General features: G+C 36.3%; 1 protein-coding gene across 8 annotated transcripts in view; it reads left to right on the forward strand.

Annotated features, from left to right (window-relative positions):
- The window catches only part of OtopLa (proton channel otopetrin-like a), a 317,850-nt gene that overhangs the window by 137,905 nt on the left and 163,044 nt on the right, over nucleotides 1-16,901 (forward strand). Inside the window, exon 1 of one of the 8 annotated variants that reach the window (XM_083119036.1) lies at nucleotides 11,233-11,415. The exons of the other annotated variants lie outside the window; for them this stretch is intronic. Coding sequence (XP_082975162.1) covers nucleotides 11,302-11,415 — 114 coding nt within the window. The 5' untranslated portion in view covers nucleotides 11,233-11,301. Of the gene's footprint in view, nucleotides 1-11,232; nucleotides 11,416-16,901 lie in introns of those variants that run through there. 8 annotated transcript variants of the gene reach the window in all.

Genomic DNA, 16,901 nt, shown 5'->3' on the forward strand with positions numbered 1-16,901 from the left:
ATTTCAGATCATGGGAGGAGTCAGTCAGCTCAACTCTTCACTTTTTTTTTATCAGTTCTACAGGCAAGAAAGTGTTTCCATTTTAGTTAATTAAGCGATTGAAGCCATCATGCTATAATTTTAATTTATTGCAACGCCACAAAATAATAATAATTATATAAACTTAATGAATTTGGATGGTTCGAATAGTTTTGGAGGGATTGTCCTAAGCATTTTTAGTCCTCGTACAGCGGGATCGAACAGTCAGAAGCTGAGTTATTTCTAAAGTTCTTGTTTCCTGTCGCACACCAATTAGGAAGCAAGCGGGTGAGAGAAAATTTCAGGAAACCCTCCTTATGGCATGTACAGTCACCGCCAATAAAAATGGGACACATAAATCCTAAAATACTCGCTTTCCTCCACGGCGTTATGTGTGTTGCCTAACTCTACGGCGGTGATAGAAATTGCCATTGAAAATTTGCTATTAAAGTTCACTTATCGCCTCAGAATTAGGCAACACACATTGCGTCTTGGAGGGAAGCGAGTCTTTCAGGATCTAGGTGTCCCATTTTTATTGCCGGTGACTACTTTCACATCGCAAATTAGCTTTAGGCTACTTATATATACAGGGTGACTGGTAATTAGATGTATTCCCTGAAAGGGGTTAAAGTAGAGACAATTTGCAATAAATTTGACCATATGATACCCCGTCCGAAAATTAATAGTTTTCGAGATAATCGAGTTTCAATTGTTTTTGAAAAAAATGACAATTTTCCACATAAAAAGTTGAATTGAGAAAAAACTGCTCATTGTATGGAACTTAATTCAGCGTTTGCTGATAGCTAACAAATAAGTGGTTAGTTGAAAAAAAAGTTTTTCCCAAATAACAATCACATGTAAGTAACGGGTGGGTCTAAACTTACAAGTGATGATAAAAAATTGCACTCTTAGTTTACTTGGCAACGTATTAATAAAAAAAATGGTATGACACGAAGCGTACAAATTACGTAAATTACTTCCTTGATTCATCAGCTATCCAACAAGGTACAAATGTTGCTGACATTCACATTTGTGTACAAGAAATAACACTTGATTCATCTTCATGTGAATGGAATCAATGAACAATACAATTAAATAACATTACACGTCTTGCTCAAAGTGGGCACCTCCGTTACGAATGCAGGCACGCAGGTTTTTACGGGTCATTTGGTCTCGTAACTCGTGATGTGATGGTAGCTTTGACGTGTTGACCAGGTGTTAAGATCCTCTCCCTGAGCTCTTCTTGCGAGTTTACTGGTATCTTGTCATGTGGCTCCAAATGTAAAAGTCGCAAGGCGTCAAATCGATCGGGGGATCGAGCTGGGCAGTCATTATGCTGGTAAATCATGTCACGTCTTGTAGCTAGAGGCACATCCTCCAACAACATTGCCATCCCGTTCCGCAAAAAATGTTCATAAGTGATGCCATTTAAGATTTGTCGCAGGAAAAATGGCTCGATGAAATGATTGTTGATTACGCCCATCCATACTTCTGCCTGGGCGTGCGACAGTGGCTGGATGAAAATTACCCAAAGAAATGGATTGGCCGAGGCGGACCGTTTCCCTGGTCGGCTCGATCCCCCGATTTGACGCCTTGCTACTTTTACATTTGGAGTCACATGACAAGACACCGGTAAACTCGCAAGAAGAGCTCAGGGAGAGGATCTTAACACCTGGTCAACACGTCAAGGCCACCATCACATCACGAGTTACGAGACCAAATGACCCGTAAAAACCTGCGTGCCTGCATTCGTAACGGAGGTGCCCACTTTGAGCAAGACGTGTAATGTTATTTAATTGTATTGTTCATTGATTCCATTCACATGAAGATGAATCAAGTGTTATTTCTTGTACACAAATGTGAATGTCAGCAACATTTGTACCTTGTTGGATAGCTGATGAATCAAGGAAGTAATTTACGTAATTTGTACGCTTCGTGTCATACCATTTTTTTTATTAATACGTTGCCAAGTAAACTAAGAGTGCAATTTTTTATCATCACTTGTAAGTTTAGACCCACCCGTTACTTACATGTGATTGTTATTTGGGAAAAACTTTTTTTTCAACTAACCACTTATTTGTTAGCTATCAGCAAACGCTGAAATAAGTTCCATACAATGAGCAGTTTTTTCTCAATTCAACTTTTTATGTGGAAAATTGTCATTTTTTTCAAAAACAATTGAAACTCGATTATCTCGAAAACTATTAATTTTCGGACGGGGTATCATATGGTCAAATTTATTGCAAATTGTCTCTACTTTAACCCCTTTCAGGGAATACATCTAATTACCAGTCACCCTGTATATAGGTCAAAACTAAAGTTACTGGTCTATTGTGAACGTGTGTGGCAAAGAACATTATTAAGAAATCAACCAACAGTGCTTGTGTCAAACCAAGATCAGTAAATAAGCCTAATACACGTAAATATAGAAACACTATTTTTGTCTGGATACTGAACATATGTAGTAGGCTGACTGACTCCCAGTGACTTCTCAGTTGTTCCAGTATAAACGGCAAGTTCAAACCGTAGGCCTCGTTGACTTAGGTTGGTTGCGTTTTTCCCTTGCTTTATCTGTCCCCTTCTCGTAGTGTCAAGTTTGGTATGAGTATGCTGTAAAAAGTAAAGTGTTGAAGCGACGCTAACGGTGATCCTAGAAGATCCACATCATATTTTGATCAACGTTTACCCTTAGTGGTGTTAAACTGGCGTTGATACAACCAATTATGCGTTATTTTAACGTCACTGAGATTAAACGTTGACTAAAATGTGCTCTGGGCCTCCGAGAATCACTGTGAACCACTGTTCGTGTCACATCAACTCCATTTTTTGACAGTGTATGAGTAAGTAGCCACAATCGTATTCTCTGTCTAGAAAACCCTTTCTTGTGCTGCTAGACTCCATTTTTGTCCAGAATATCACTCATAATGTAATATTAACTAGTCAGAGACTACGTAAGGAATAAGAAGCATATTCTGTCCTGCAAGACGCAAGTTTCCATAGTGCGTCCGCAATGATATGCTGCCACATTTTCGTCTAGTACATTTGTTTGCATTCAGGGAATCCACTGATATAGGTTTCTTGTAATCACCTTATTCAGTAAAGTAGGTGTATTTGGAACACCCCGTAGTTTATGTAGAATTGTAAACTTTTATCTTACTGTAATGCCAAAGCTTGTAGAATATTGTAGTGAAACGTAACCAGGTAATATCAAACTGCATAGTAATTTGGCTAGAAATAGTGTCATGCTTGACGTCTGAACCCACAGCCTGTGGGGCTTGTGTGTGTTCAATCCATCACTTTCATCTTATCGCTATTTATTTCATCGTCGGCTTGTCATAGTTATGTAAAATGAAAGTTTAAATCTTTGTCTAGGAAACATAATAGTCATAGGTTAAGGCTTGTCCTAGTTATGTAAAATGAAAGTTTAAATCTTTGTCTAGGAAACATGATAGTCATAGGTTAGGGCTTGTCCTAGTTATGTAAAATGAAAGTTTAAATCCTTGTCTAGGAGACATGATAGTCATAGGTTAGGGCTTGTCCTAGTTATGTAAAATGAAAGTTCAAATCTTTGTCTAGGAAACATGATAGTCAAAGATTATGGCTTCTCCTAGGTATGTAAATGAAAATATAAATCTTTGTCTAAGATACATGATAGTCATAGGTTTGGGCTTGTCCTAGTTATGTATATGAAAGTATAAATCTTTGTCTAAGACACAGATGATAGTCATAGGTTAAGGCTTGTCCTAGTTATGTAAAATGAATGTTTAAATCTTTGTCTAGAAAACATGATAGTCATAGGTTAGGGCTTGTCCTAGTTATGTAAAATGAAAGTTTAAATCCTTGTCCAGGAAACATGATAGTTATTGGTTAGGGCTTTTCCTAGTTATGTAAAATGAAAGTTTAAATCTTTGTCTAGGAAACATGATAGTCATAGCTTAGAGTTATGTAAAATAAAAGTTTAAATCTTTGTCCAGAAAACATGATAGTCATAGGTTAGGGCTTGTCCTAGTTATGTAAAATGAAAGTTTAAATCCTTGTCCAGTATACATGATAGTCATAGGTTTGGGCTTGTCCTAGTTATGTATATGAAAGTATAAATCTTTGTCTAAGACACAGATGATAGTCATAGGTTAAGGCTTGTCCTAGTTATGTAAAATGAATGTTTAAATCTTTGTCTAGAAAACATGATAGTCATAGGTTAGGGCTTGTCCTAGTTATGTAAAATGAAAGTTTAAATCCTTGTCCAGGAAACATGATAGTATTAGTTAGGGCTTGTCCTAGTTATGTAAAATGAATGTTTAAATCTTTGTCTAGAAAACATGATAGTCATAGGTTAGGGCTTGTCCTAGTTATATAAAATGAAAGTTTAAATCCTTGTCCAGGAAACATGATAGTATTAGTTAGGGCTTGTCCTAGTTATGTACAATGAATGTTTAAATCTTTGTCTAGAAAACATGACAGTCATAGGTTAAGGCTTGTCCTAGTTATGTAAAATGAAAGTTTAAATCCTTGTCCAGGAAACATGATAGTATTAGTTAGGGCTTGTCCTAGTTATGTAAAATGAATGTTTAAATCTTTGTCTAGAAAACATGATAGTCATAGGTTAGGGCTTGTCCTAGTTATGTAAAATGAAAGTTTAAATCCTTGTCTAGGAGACATGATAGTCATAGGTTAGGGCTTGTCCTAGTTATGTAAAATGAAAGTTCAAATCTTTGTCTAGGAAACATGATAGTCAAAGATTATGGCTTCTCCTAGGTATGTAAATGAAAATATAAATCTTTGTCTAAGATACATGATAGTCATAGGTTTGGGCTTGTCCTAGTTATGTATATGAAAGTATAAATCTTTGTCTAAGACACAGATGATAGTCATAGGTTAAGGCTTGTCCTAGTTATGTAAAATGAATGTTTAAATCTTTGTCTAGAAAACATGATAGTCATAGGTTAGGGCTTGTCCTAGTTATGTAAAATGAAAGTTTAAATCCTTGTCCAGGAAACATGATAGTTATTGGTTAGGGCTTTTCCTAGTTATGTAAAATGAAAGTTTAAATCTTTGTCTAGGAAACATGATAGTCATAGCTTAGAGTTATGTAAAATAAAAGTTTAAATCTTTGTCCAGAAAACATGATAGTCATAGGTTAGGGCTTGTCCTAGTTATGTAAAATGAAAGTTTAAATCCTTGTCCAGTATACATGATAGTCATAGGTTTGGGCTTGTCCTAGTTATGTATATGAAAGTATAAATCTTTGTCTAAGACACAGATGATAGTCATAGGTTAAGGCTTGTCCTAGTTATGTAAAATGAATGTTTAAATCTTTGTCTAGAAAACATGATAGTCATAGGTTAGGGCTTGTCCTAGTTATGTAAAATGAAAGTTTAAATCCTTGTCCAGGAAACATGATAGTATTAGTTAGGGCTTGTCCTAGTTATGTAAAATGAATGTTTAAATCTTTGTCTAGAAAACATGATAGTCATAGGTTAGGGCTTGTCCTAGTTATATAAAATGAAAGTTTAAATCCTTGTCCAGGAAACATGATAGTATTAGTTAGGGCTTGTCCTAGTTATGTACAATGAATGTTTAAATCTTTGTCTAGAAAACATGACAGTCATAGGTTAAGGCTTGTCCTAGTTATGTAAAATGAAAGTTTAAATCCTTGTCCAGGAAACATGATAGTATTAGTTAGGGCTTGTCCTAGTTATGTAAAATGAATGTTTAAATCTTTGTCTAGAAAACATGATAGTCATAGGTTAGGGCTTGTCCTAGTTATGTAAAATGAAAGTTTAAATCCTTGTCCAGGAAACATGATAGTATTAGTTAGGGCTTGTCCTAGTTATGTAAAATGAATGTTTAAATCTTTGTCTAGAAAACATGATAGTCATAGGTTAGGGCTTGTCCTAGTTATGTAAAATGAAAGTTTAAATCCTTGTCCAGGAAACATGATAGTATTAGTTAGGGCTTGTCCTAGTTATGTAAAATGAAAGTTTAAATCTTTGTCTAGGAAACATGATAGCCATAGGTTAGGGTTTGTCCTAGTTATGTAAATTGAAAGTTTAAATCTTTGTCTAGGAAACATGATAGTCATAGGTTAAGGCTTGTCCTAGTTATGTAAAATGAAAGTTTAAATCATTGTCCAGGAAACATGATAGTCATAGGTTAGGGTTTGTCCTAGTTATGTAAAATGAAAGTTTAAATCTTTGTCTAGGAAACATGATAGCCATAGGTTAGGGTTTGTCCTAGTTATGTAAAATGAAAGTTTAAATCTTTGTCTAGCAAACATGATAGTCATAGGTTAGGGCTTGTCCTAGTTATGTAAAATGAAAGTTTAAATCCTTGTCCAGGAAACATGATAGTATTAGTTAGGGCTTGTCCTAGTTATATAAAATGAAAGTTTAAATCTTTGTCTAGGAAACATGATAGCCATAGGTTAAGGCTTGTCCTAGTTATGTAAAATGAAAGTTTAAATCATTGTCCAGGAAACATGATAGTCATAGGTTAAGGCTTGTCCTAGTTATGTAAAATGAAAGTTTAAATCATTGTCCAGGAAACATGATAGTCATAGGTTAGGGTTTGTCCTAGTTATGTAAAATGAAAGTTTAAATCTTTGTCTAGGAAACATGATAGCCATAGGTTAGGGTTTGTCCTAGTTATGTAAAATGAAAGTTTAAATCTTTGTCTAGCAAACATGATAGTCATAGGTTAGGGCTTGTCCTAGTTTTGTAAAATGAAAGTTTAAATCCTTGTCCAGGAAACATGATAGTATTAGTTAGGGCTTGTCCTAGTTATATAAAATGAAAGTTTAAAACTTTGTCTAGGAAACATGATAGCCATAGGTTAGGGTTTGTCCTAGTTATGTAAAATGAAAGTTTAAATCTTTGTCTAGCAAACATGATAGTCATAGGTTAAGGCTTGTCCTAGTTATGTAAAATGAAAGTTTAAATCATTGTCCAGGAAACATGATAGTCATAGGTTAAGGCTTGTCCTAGTTATGTAAAATTAAAGTTTAAATCTTTGTCTAGGAAACATGATAGCCATAGGTTAGGGTTTGTCCTAGTTATGTAAAATGAAAGTTTAAATCTTTGTCTAGCAAACATGATAGTCATAGGTTAAGGCTTGTCCTAGTTATGTAAAATGAATGTTTAAATCTTTGTCTAGAAAACATGATAGTCATAGGTTAGGGCTTGTCCTAGTTATGTAAAATGAAAGTTTAAATCCTTGTCCAGGAAACATGATAGTATTAGTTAGGGCTTGTCCTAGTTATGTAAAATGAAAGTTTAAATCTTTGTCTAGGAAACATGATAGCCATAGGTTAGGGTTTGTCCTAGTTATGTAAATTGAAAGTTTAAATCTTTGTCTAGGAAACATGATAGTCATAGGTTAAGGCTTGTCCTAGTTATGTAAAATGAAAGTTTAAATCATTGTCCAGGAAACATGATAGTCATAGGTTCGAGTGAAGATGAGGTCGAAAATAAGTGGATAATTATAATTACGGAAGAGTCGTAATTGCGTTTTAGGATTGAGATTAATTCTTAATGATTGTCTTATACTTTTGTATCAATGGAACGTCGAGTTGGTGACAGCGAAGTATTTGCTTAAAACCACTGCCTACCTGCATTGATATTATTGTTCGTTTTGTAATGTAGGCAACTTTACCTCCTGTGTATCTTTAACGTTTAGTAGATTCAGGTTGCTTTTCGTTCGTCCTTGGTAAATAAATCCCTCTCTAATACATGTCGTTTCGTGGTAGGTTTGTCTGTGTAAAGGGTGCTTGTTCCTGAGGAACAATATATCCGCGCTTTCCATTTTCTATCTGCATTGTTATCAATTGTTATTTAATGTTTATGTGATGTACTTAAACAAATTTTAAATTTTAGTTTGTGGGTGGGTGTATTGGGTGAACATGAGCAGTGTTCGAATATACTCTGATATTAACTTGGCCCTTACTAGCTCCAAATTTGCTAGACAAAGCTCAGTTATATGGTGTCTTGGGCATGTATGAGATTTAACAAAATTCTGCAGCGTGTTGCTGAAGTTTGCTTCACATCTTGTCCATAACGGGAAGACATATTTCACAATTGCTTCATGTTTAATACAGGTTAACCAAGGCCAACCAGCTAGTCAGTAAGAAATTGCTTTTCCAAGATTCTTCCGTGACCAACACTTGCACACATTGTGACAATATTGAAATGAATGCACATCTCGTGAGAAATTGTATCTCCTTCGCGAGGTCTTGCGAAACCTTAGCCACAGCAGTTGAGGTAATTATAGATTCTTGCGAACGCAAACCAACGGCCTGCAAATAAACAGACGTTGAATAAGCCAATCGGGGACTCGCGAATGGAAGGCTGTTCTCGCGGGACCATTACGCTGCTAATGAGATGTAAACGGTGATAATGGCCTGCCGGAACGAAAATGATTTGACTCGCTCTGAAGGTCTGAAATGTAGCCTAAGTATCTGACCTTTCTTTACAAATGTGTTCCCCTCGAATGTCTGTCTGACCCCTAAGGTATTAAGCACAAACATACACACACGATATGTCACTTCGACGGTCGCCACCACCGAAGTTTCCGAGTTTGAGTCCCGACTTGGGCACGAGTGTTCCTTTGTGATCCATAATCAATTTCATTTCGTTACCAATCATTATGAACGTCGCGATTAGCCAGAAGTGGAAGAAAAGTGACGCATAAAGAAAAACGAAAATACCAAATACACCCACGAGAAGTTCCAGTCAGATGCGTATTTCGGAGGTAATTTGGCCCAGATAAAAAAAAAAGCAACTAAAAAACAAATTCAACACACAAAGGGATAATTAAATATAGGAATGATTAACTCTCTTGATACTCGCGCATTTTGGGAGGGAGAGGGGGGTAGTAACATTTCACACCGAAGCAACACGTATCGCGTGTCATTGACGATTAAATCCATTAAATGCTGGATTGTGTGGTCTGTCATGCCGCTACGTTGCGAAACGTTGGTTCTGATTGGTTCCTTACACACTGGCAAGTATCGCTTCTCACTTCGGTGTGAATACATCTGCAGCCCACTATTAATTTATTTTTCATTTCCTAATGTGTTAATTATTTTTCCGTAATATTTTTTTTGTGGTTTGTAAATTGTTTTACATTTTTTCGGTAAATTGGAAGACTTTTTCTCATTTATGTGTTTTAATTGCATAAAAAAAACCTGAAGAAGTGTTTTTTTCATAACTTTTCCTTCGTAAAATTTGCCAAAATTTTTCCGTTAAGGGGTAAGTTAAGAATTTTCACATAATTTTGAAAGTATATCTATTCTGAACATACCAAAGCGTTGTCAAGAACATTCACGGTGGCAAAATGAACATACGAGGGACAAATAAGTCGTGTGCTAAAATGAACTTTTACAAAATCACAAAACTAATACAGTCTTCTGTTGTCATTATCACCCTTCTCTGTGCATCACAACATGATCTACAATCAGACTACTCCACCATATACTCTGAGACTTCGATCAATTCCATCATATCTACCATCCTGTTTTTGAAAATATTTTTCGCCATCATCATCAACCGCAAACCGCTATATACACACATAGTTACACAATAGGTTCATCACTAATAATCCAATAGCGTCATAAACAAGTGTTTACCGTCTTTCGCGATGTAATCTACGAGTGAGTTTAGCGATGTATAAATCAACAACTATTTCGTTTTTCATTCGAAAAGTCGCGTGTCTAAACCCTGAGGCTATTATTCTCACTGAGGTGTATACGTACATGGTTTTCGTCAGTAGCTTCAGACAATGCTGAGACGGTTCCCTACAACAAAGCTCAGAGAGTCATCCTTCCACTTTGTTGTCCCGTTCTCTCAATCTGTTGTTTTCTAATATTTCACGTGGCGATTTGCTTCATGGCAACAATGAGCGAGCTTAGATAAATCATAACAACAATGAAATGAACGGACATTAAGAGGAAAAAACATCACAATTAAGTATCTAATTTGAATATTCCAGAAACATTCATTATGAACCAACTTCCCTGGTGGAGTGACTATTGTTATGTGTTCGAACCCTGGGTAGAGCATGTATACAATAACAAAAAATATAAATGAATTTATTTTGAATTTTCTGAACGAAAAAAAAAGATTTTTTTTTTGAAGCGCTTGAAAAGTGCAGTCTCTGCAAAGATTGAGTAATCCGTACTTGATCTACATGAGTAATCCGTACTTGATCTACAGTATTGATTGATTTTTGTTTTATGCACAGATAGTCTAATTAGGACTGGACCTACAGTTTAAAGTAGGATCCAAACCACTATGTGCCTCCACCAGATATCGAGCCCGAGACCCCTTGACTACATGGCAGCGACGTTACCACTACGCCATCGGGGAGGCCGTAATAGAGTATAGTAGGATCTAAGGTACTGAGAAGTGCCCCAACCGAGAATCCAATCAATGATCTCTTGCTTATAAAGCGAATGTGTTATTTTATTGGTGGGTCTGCGAGGGGATTATGCTGCCATTGGAATATCACCCATATTTTCCCCCAAAACGAAACAGTATTGAAGGACCGGAACTGAGTTTTTAAATTAGCGATTAATTTCTGATTACATTCAGGATATTGACACACACACACATTTCTCCGTTCTTCTTTCTAGAAAGAGAAAGACGGGTTGTGAGAAAGAGCTGTTTTCTTCTTGTCTGTATATAATAGAGGGGGGAGAGAGAGAGGAACAGAAAGAAATACAGAACACAGAGAGAGAATGATTGAGAGGGAGAGATTGGACACACGCACACACACAGATAGAGTTTGGGTTTTTGTTTTTTAAGGTCATTTTGTGAATAGAAAGGATAATCTTGACTGGACATACAGTTTAAAGTGAGATCAGAACCATTTAAACACACACACACAGAAGAGAGAGAGAGACAAGAAATAGGAATGAATGTTATATTTTTGAACAGAATACTCAAAAGACATCTCTCTTTCTTCTTTCAATCTAGACTTTCTCTTGTGTATGAAGAAAACTATTTGCTTAATTGTAGTGAGAGATTCCATACAATATAAAATATATTCATGAATAGTTTATTCGAATCACTGGTATTTACGATACTGATATGGTCCTTATTTCTATCTAAATACGTCTGAAATTAAAAAGTACAATAGTTAATAGTTTCCTTCGTTTCACTATCATGAGTCATGACTGCACCGTACTTGTACATGTTGCGCCATCTCTTCTTACGAGCACACACCATGCAGTGTTGCTGAGAACGCGGGGGTGCATAGAACGTACGTTGCGTTTGGGTGATTTACAGTATGAAGCCAACATTGTCGTTAACTAAATTTGATGTGATAGATCTCCTAACGCGTGCTTCTTCATCGGATAGGGATGAAACTATTATCAGTATGGTACAGTTGTCTGTTCGAAAGGTAAGGCTAGTAGAGTTATAGTAGTTTATTCAATAGAAAGGCTGCCATGTGTCCAGTTCGTGCTATGTATCATTATCCGTTCTGTTTGTCGTTACTGCTTCGTAAACGGATTTTTTTAGTGTTTTTTTTCAATTCCGCCCACAATATCGAAGTGGGTTTGCAATCTCACCATGTATTGTACCCTATTTGTTGTAAATTTCATCCAGGAGGTAACGATACGAGTTGTAATTATAATCTTTAGATGAATCTTCCTGGATTCGTTTTCCGACAAGGGTCATTGAATCGAAGATTCCGTAAAGCTGTAGTTTCGTGCCGATTAACTTGCTTGTGTGTACAGTTGACTTGAATCCAGACACTCGGCTTTCGATTGCTAAAGACTTTTAGGTGAGCAATTTAGCCCAGTTAGATTGAATGTTGGTAGTGTTTTACGTTTTGAGCAGGTTAGATTTGGTTGCACTCAATATGTCGGTATTTATGCTCTACGTGTACAGAACGTGCAACAAAAAGTTTTAACCAACAGCTGAAATTTACGAATGTGATAACTGATACACTTGACCTTCTGTACCCCATCGAGAAAGTTAAAAATTTTACATGTTTTTTTTTTAACGTTTTCCGTTATTTTAAGCTCGCGGAAAGGTGTTATTGTGAAGTAAGTACGTCTGTTACCTTAGCGTAAAGCAAAACAGCCCGAAGGTTTCGAGCTAGTGAATATAGCACCCAGCATGACATTCCACAACAGCAGCAGCCGGGACGTTGCCAACCGTTTCATTAACGTATTATAAAATAAAGCAAATCAAACACGAACGACTGAACACTTGTAAAACCAAAATAGAAGCGAAAATATCGTTAGGTGTTATAATTATTGGTGTTTATAATTTCTCGTCGTTAGGTTGTGAGAGTTAGGGGCTGATAGCAATTTTCGACTTTTTTTTAAATTTCTTTTTGGAGTGTTAAGTTTGATGGTGTGATCTTTTGCATGCGCTTACGCGGACCATGCCGTGGGATCAATATCTCCGTTATTTGTGTATTTGCTGGAACCAATTTTATATTACGTAAAACATAGAAATTTCTCGATTTTTTTAAAAAAAATCAACGTAATTGTCGTGGGAGTACATTGGGTCAACTGGCCGAAAAATTGATGGCGAGGCAGAGAAAGAGGGAAATATTTCCTGAAGGGGTGCAGTCATATTTACTACACCTAAATATCATATAAAAATACCTATTTGAGCTTAGAAAGCTTTTATCTTTCTTTTCATGAGGAAGGGGTCCATTGGTCGAACGCTCCCTGACTCAGTCACAGACATAAACACTAGGGGAAAGTCTTACAGTACCGGACGCTCTAAGATTATTGGCAATAATTAGAAAATGAGAAGGCGGAATATAAGTTGAAAACAAGAATATGGTACTTCAAGATATTCTTTATTAAGAACAAGGAATCATTGCGGGAAAATGGAAACGAAAGTACAGATAAGATTGCAAACAAAAAATAATAACATTTGATGAAAAGCAAAAATCGTCGTACAGTACCGGACAGGTAATGTGTTAGCTTATAGATTACTCGAAAAAATATAGTAAATGCCACAGACAACCTAAATGCAGTGGCAAGGCACTAGCCTACAGTTTAGCATGTTCTTGCAATCTTCACAAGTACAAGATGCTTTCCTCATGTGCACATTGGACGTGTACCCAAGCATTACACGAGAGGCATTGCATTGCATTGATGTGTTTCCTCGTTTCATCTTTCCAACGTCCTGCATGTCTCGTTCATTTCGTCTCTTCTGGGTTTTCATTTTCTTCTTCACAGATCAATGAACGAAGGTCATGGTTCAGAGGCTGTGGAGTTGCTATTTATAAAACTGGAACGCGTCTGTTTGTATATAAATTGCAGCTGAGAGCACCATATATATATTTTTAATACCCGGTTCATAAAAAATACATAATTAAGTTAACAACGTAATGCCAGTTAATACTTTAAGGGCGCGATGAACAGTTTCCATGTCCAGCCAGACTCGAGGAACCCAAACTTCTCCTCCCCATCTACCTTTCCCCGCGGTGATCTGGGGAAAGGAGAGGTCTGTGTGCTGGATGGTTGTAGAAGGGGGAGAAAACTTAGCAACGAAGTATTATTTTACTTTTTCTCTCTTGGGAACGTCAAACTTCCGATGGTGTAGGAAAACACATGAACGGAAAGAGGACAGGTTGAAGATTTTGTTTGTGTTGGGGAAAAGTCGACATTTCCATTTGATTAGCCGTGACTTGAAGTTGAAAGTTCTTTGTCCGTATGGAAACACCGGTTCCACTTGCAACATGGGGAGAAATTCATACTACACTATTGTTGTTTTTTTTTTTTTTCAGTAGCAGTACCCATTCCGACGATATTGAAATAAATGCATGCCTGGTGCGAAACTCTCACTCTTCGCCATAAAAACGGCCGTGGTCACTTTTACGGGCATTAGATGGCAACAAAAGTTGACGGACTTTGATCATCGGAATTTCTCTCGTCAATACTGTTCAATGTAGTACAGTATTGACATAAATAAACACTCAAATTGAAAGTTGAATATTTTATTATGCATAGAGAATATTATTATATGTATATACATAATAATTATAAATTTCAATTGAATGTACCATAAATATATATATATATTAGGTCGTTAACTATGTAGGCAGCCGAAATTGAGGATCTTATACCTTAATTTCTTCAGTCAAGCTTTCACGGTGTACATGTTGGTGTTCATAGAACAACACACTTACACATACAGGTATAGTTGTGTGTCCAGAGGTAGCAGAATAGTTTACATTCAAGTTACACTGCTTAGTCACGTTTCGAACGTGTTGTGAATGGACGCAGTCCACTTATTGTGCAGGTAACAAACTTCCGGTAACTACAATCTTATTGTTGCCTTATTTTGTGTGTTTAGGTGTTTGTGTGCGCAGACAACAGGAATTTTATTCTGGGAGAACATACATGTCTTTAATATGTGCTTTTGACATCTTTTGGTAAAATTTGTCTGAAAATATGTCAGTGTTATATTAAATTTTACGAAATCTATTTGGCTTATTTGTCAAAACACGCTGTTTTTTAATAGCTTGCATCGCATGGCTACACCGCATTAAAAATTCTTTCGCTTCGAAGCTGTTTTGCTCCAAGATTCTGGTACTGAATTATGCAGACTTTAATTTCATTACATACATTTAAATTATTTTCATGTAAATAACGATTAATTTATTCTAAGCACGATGATTGCATGAATGTTTCATATCTGGAATTGTTTTGTATAAATAAATATAACTATTCGGTATTTACATCTCTCACAAATTATTGACTATATATTTTGTACATAAGTAGAAGATATACGTATTTATACCATTGTAATTTTACTGTCTCTTTCAGTTGAAGAATTATATTTCTAAAACACGTTCTATATTCTTCAATGATAGGCCCATATGAAATAGTCAGTGTGTTCGTACAATCCTGATGGTGCTTCAGTAAATTTTATATCAATAACTATGTACAATATACATTTCAACAATCCACTAATGAAAGGGAAAGATGTTCAAATGTTTCTATTCTGTATTGACCTGCTGACGGTTTAGTATTGTTTGGTCCATGACTTGTAACGTGCGATCAACGACATGAGCGAAGAAGCGACATCTCTGATTCGCCATTTTAAACAAGCCATGCCCAGTCCACCAATCAATAACTTTCTTTGTTCCTCAGTCTATAGAATAGAAGGTTTATAGTGATACAGTTACCGCCACTAGTAGTAGTTTCGTCGTCTATTAGCAGACCTTGCCAACAGTCACGTGAGTGCTTCCGTCCACTAACAGGAGATGTGGGGACACCACGTGCTTTGCCCTCTGCCAGCCAGAGCTGACCATTTCATTTGCGAGATGAATTTGAACACTTGGGAATGCAATAGACGCATAGGGAGCAGGTATTTCAAATGGCGAGAGGAAAAGTGTGCTCTTTATAAGGGCTTGAATATCTCATTGATATTTGATTGCCCTTTTTCAGGACTGGATCAGTTCCCATGTTTGCACGGAATTCATGTTTGGCAACACCAGGCAAAAACCACTCAATGGCGGGAACTGTACTAGAATAAACCTTCTCGGTTTCATGCCATCATGCCTTTATTGGGTATCGTTGCTTTAAAGAGACTAGCCGGGCGAATGACAAGAAATAGTGCCACTTAGCAGTAAACATGGCAACAATAGGAAGCCGCATAGAATTTTCAGCACAATAGTTTTTGCAATAAATAGTTTATTTTTATAAGCTGCATTTTCTTGCAGTTTTCATAGTTTTTACCTTTTTTTTTTTTGTTACTTCCTGTAAATTTGTTGTTCGACGTAACTTGGTTTTGGCTTATGAAGAGGCACAGACACTCCAGCGTTGATTTTGTCTGTGAAGTGTACTGTATTTTTAATAATAATTCATTAGTATTCATGTAGACTAGTGGTATTCAATTGTTCTGTTCGTAGTATCCTCATTTGTACACTTATCCGCAATAAAATAGGAAACCTTCATCCTGAAATATTAGTTTTCCTGTATGGTGTTATGTGCGTTGCCTAACTCTACGGCGATGAACGAACTTAAATAGGAACTTCGGATATCGCCGTAGAGTTAGGCGACACACATAAGCGAATATTTCAGGATTTAGATGTACGATTTTTATTGCTGGTGACTGTACCATCTTTGTACTGGTAACATCGGTAACTGTTTATGTCGTAGTATTTCGCCAGAGCAGTGGTATCTTTTGTCACCTCAAAATACAAAGAATAAACTTCTCTGCCTCAACATTTTAAAATAAATTATGTACTCAAAAGTAATTTATTTTAAATAATGAAAAATAACCAAAATATCTTCTGGCCCTTTTATGTACACCCTTTAGGTATCTTTGGTTGACAGCGTAATCCTGGTTGAATACCACTTACGTAGACAATCCGTAGATTGTAGTTTTGCTCAGTTCACATTGGAAGGAGGCCTCGCTAATTTGTATTTTTTGTATTGACAACCTCATATTCTTGTACCACGAGAGACATTTTTGCATAATTTTGTACTATATTGCTAATATTAAACATATAGGATACAATTTCGTACAGCCATGGACACTTCAGGATTAACAAAGTATATATTATATATATATAATATATAGTCATTGCAGCAAACTAGTGCTGGACGCACGATCTCACCATCGTATATCCCAGGTTCAGGTCCCGGAATGGACAAAGGTTTTTATTTGCGAGTCTCGATTTTTGTTTGTTTGTTTGTTTGTTTGTTTGAATATCGTATGTACAGTCACCGACAAATAAGAATGGGACACGTAGATCCTGCAATGAGACAACTTCAAGAGCAACTTTTCAATAGGAAGCTCTTCCATCGCCCTAGAGTTAGGTAAGACACATAACGCATTGAATGGAAGGCTGTATTTCAGGATCTACGTGTCCCATTCTTATTGTCGGTGACTGTAAGAGGCTTTTCA

The sequence above is a fragment of the Lepisma saccharinum genome, chromosome 3 (assembly GCF_977018435.1).
Source record: "Lepisma saccharinum chromosome 3, izLepSacc3.1, whole genome shotgun sequence".
NCBI lineage: Eukaryota > Metazoa > Arthropoda > Insecta > Zygentoma > Lepismatidae > Lepisma > Lepisma saccharinum.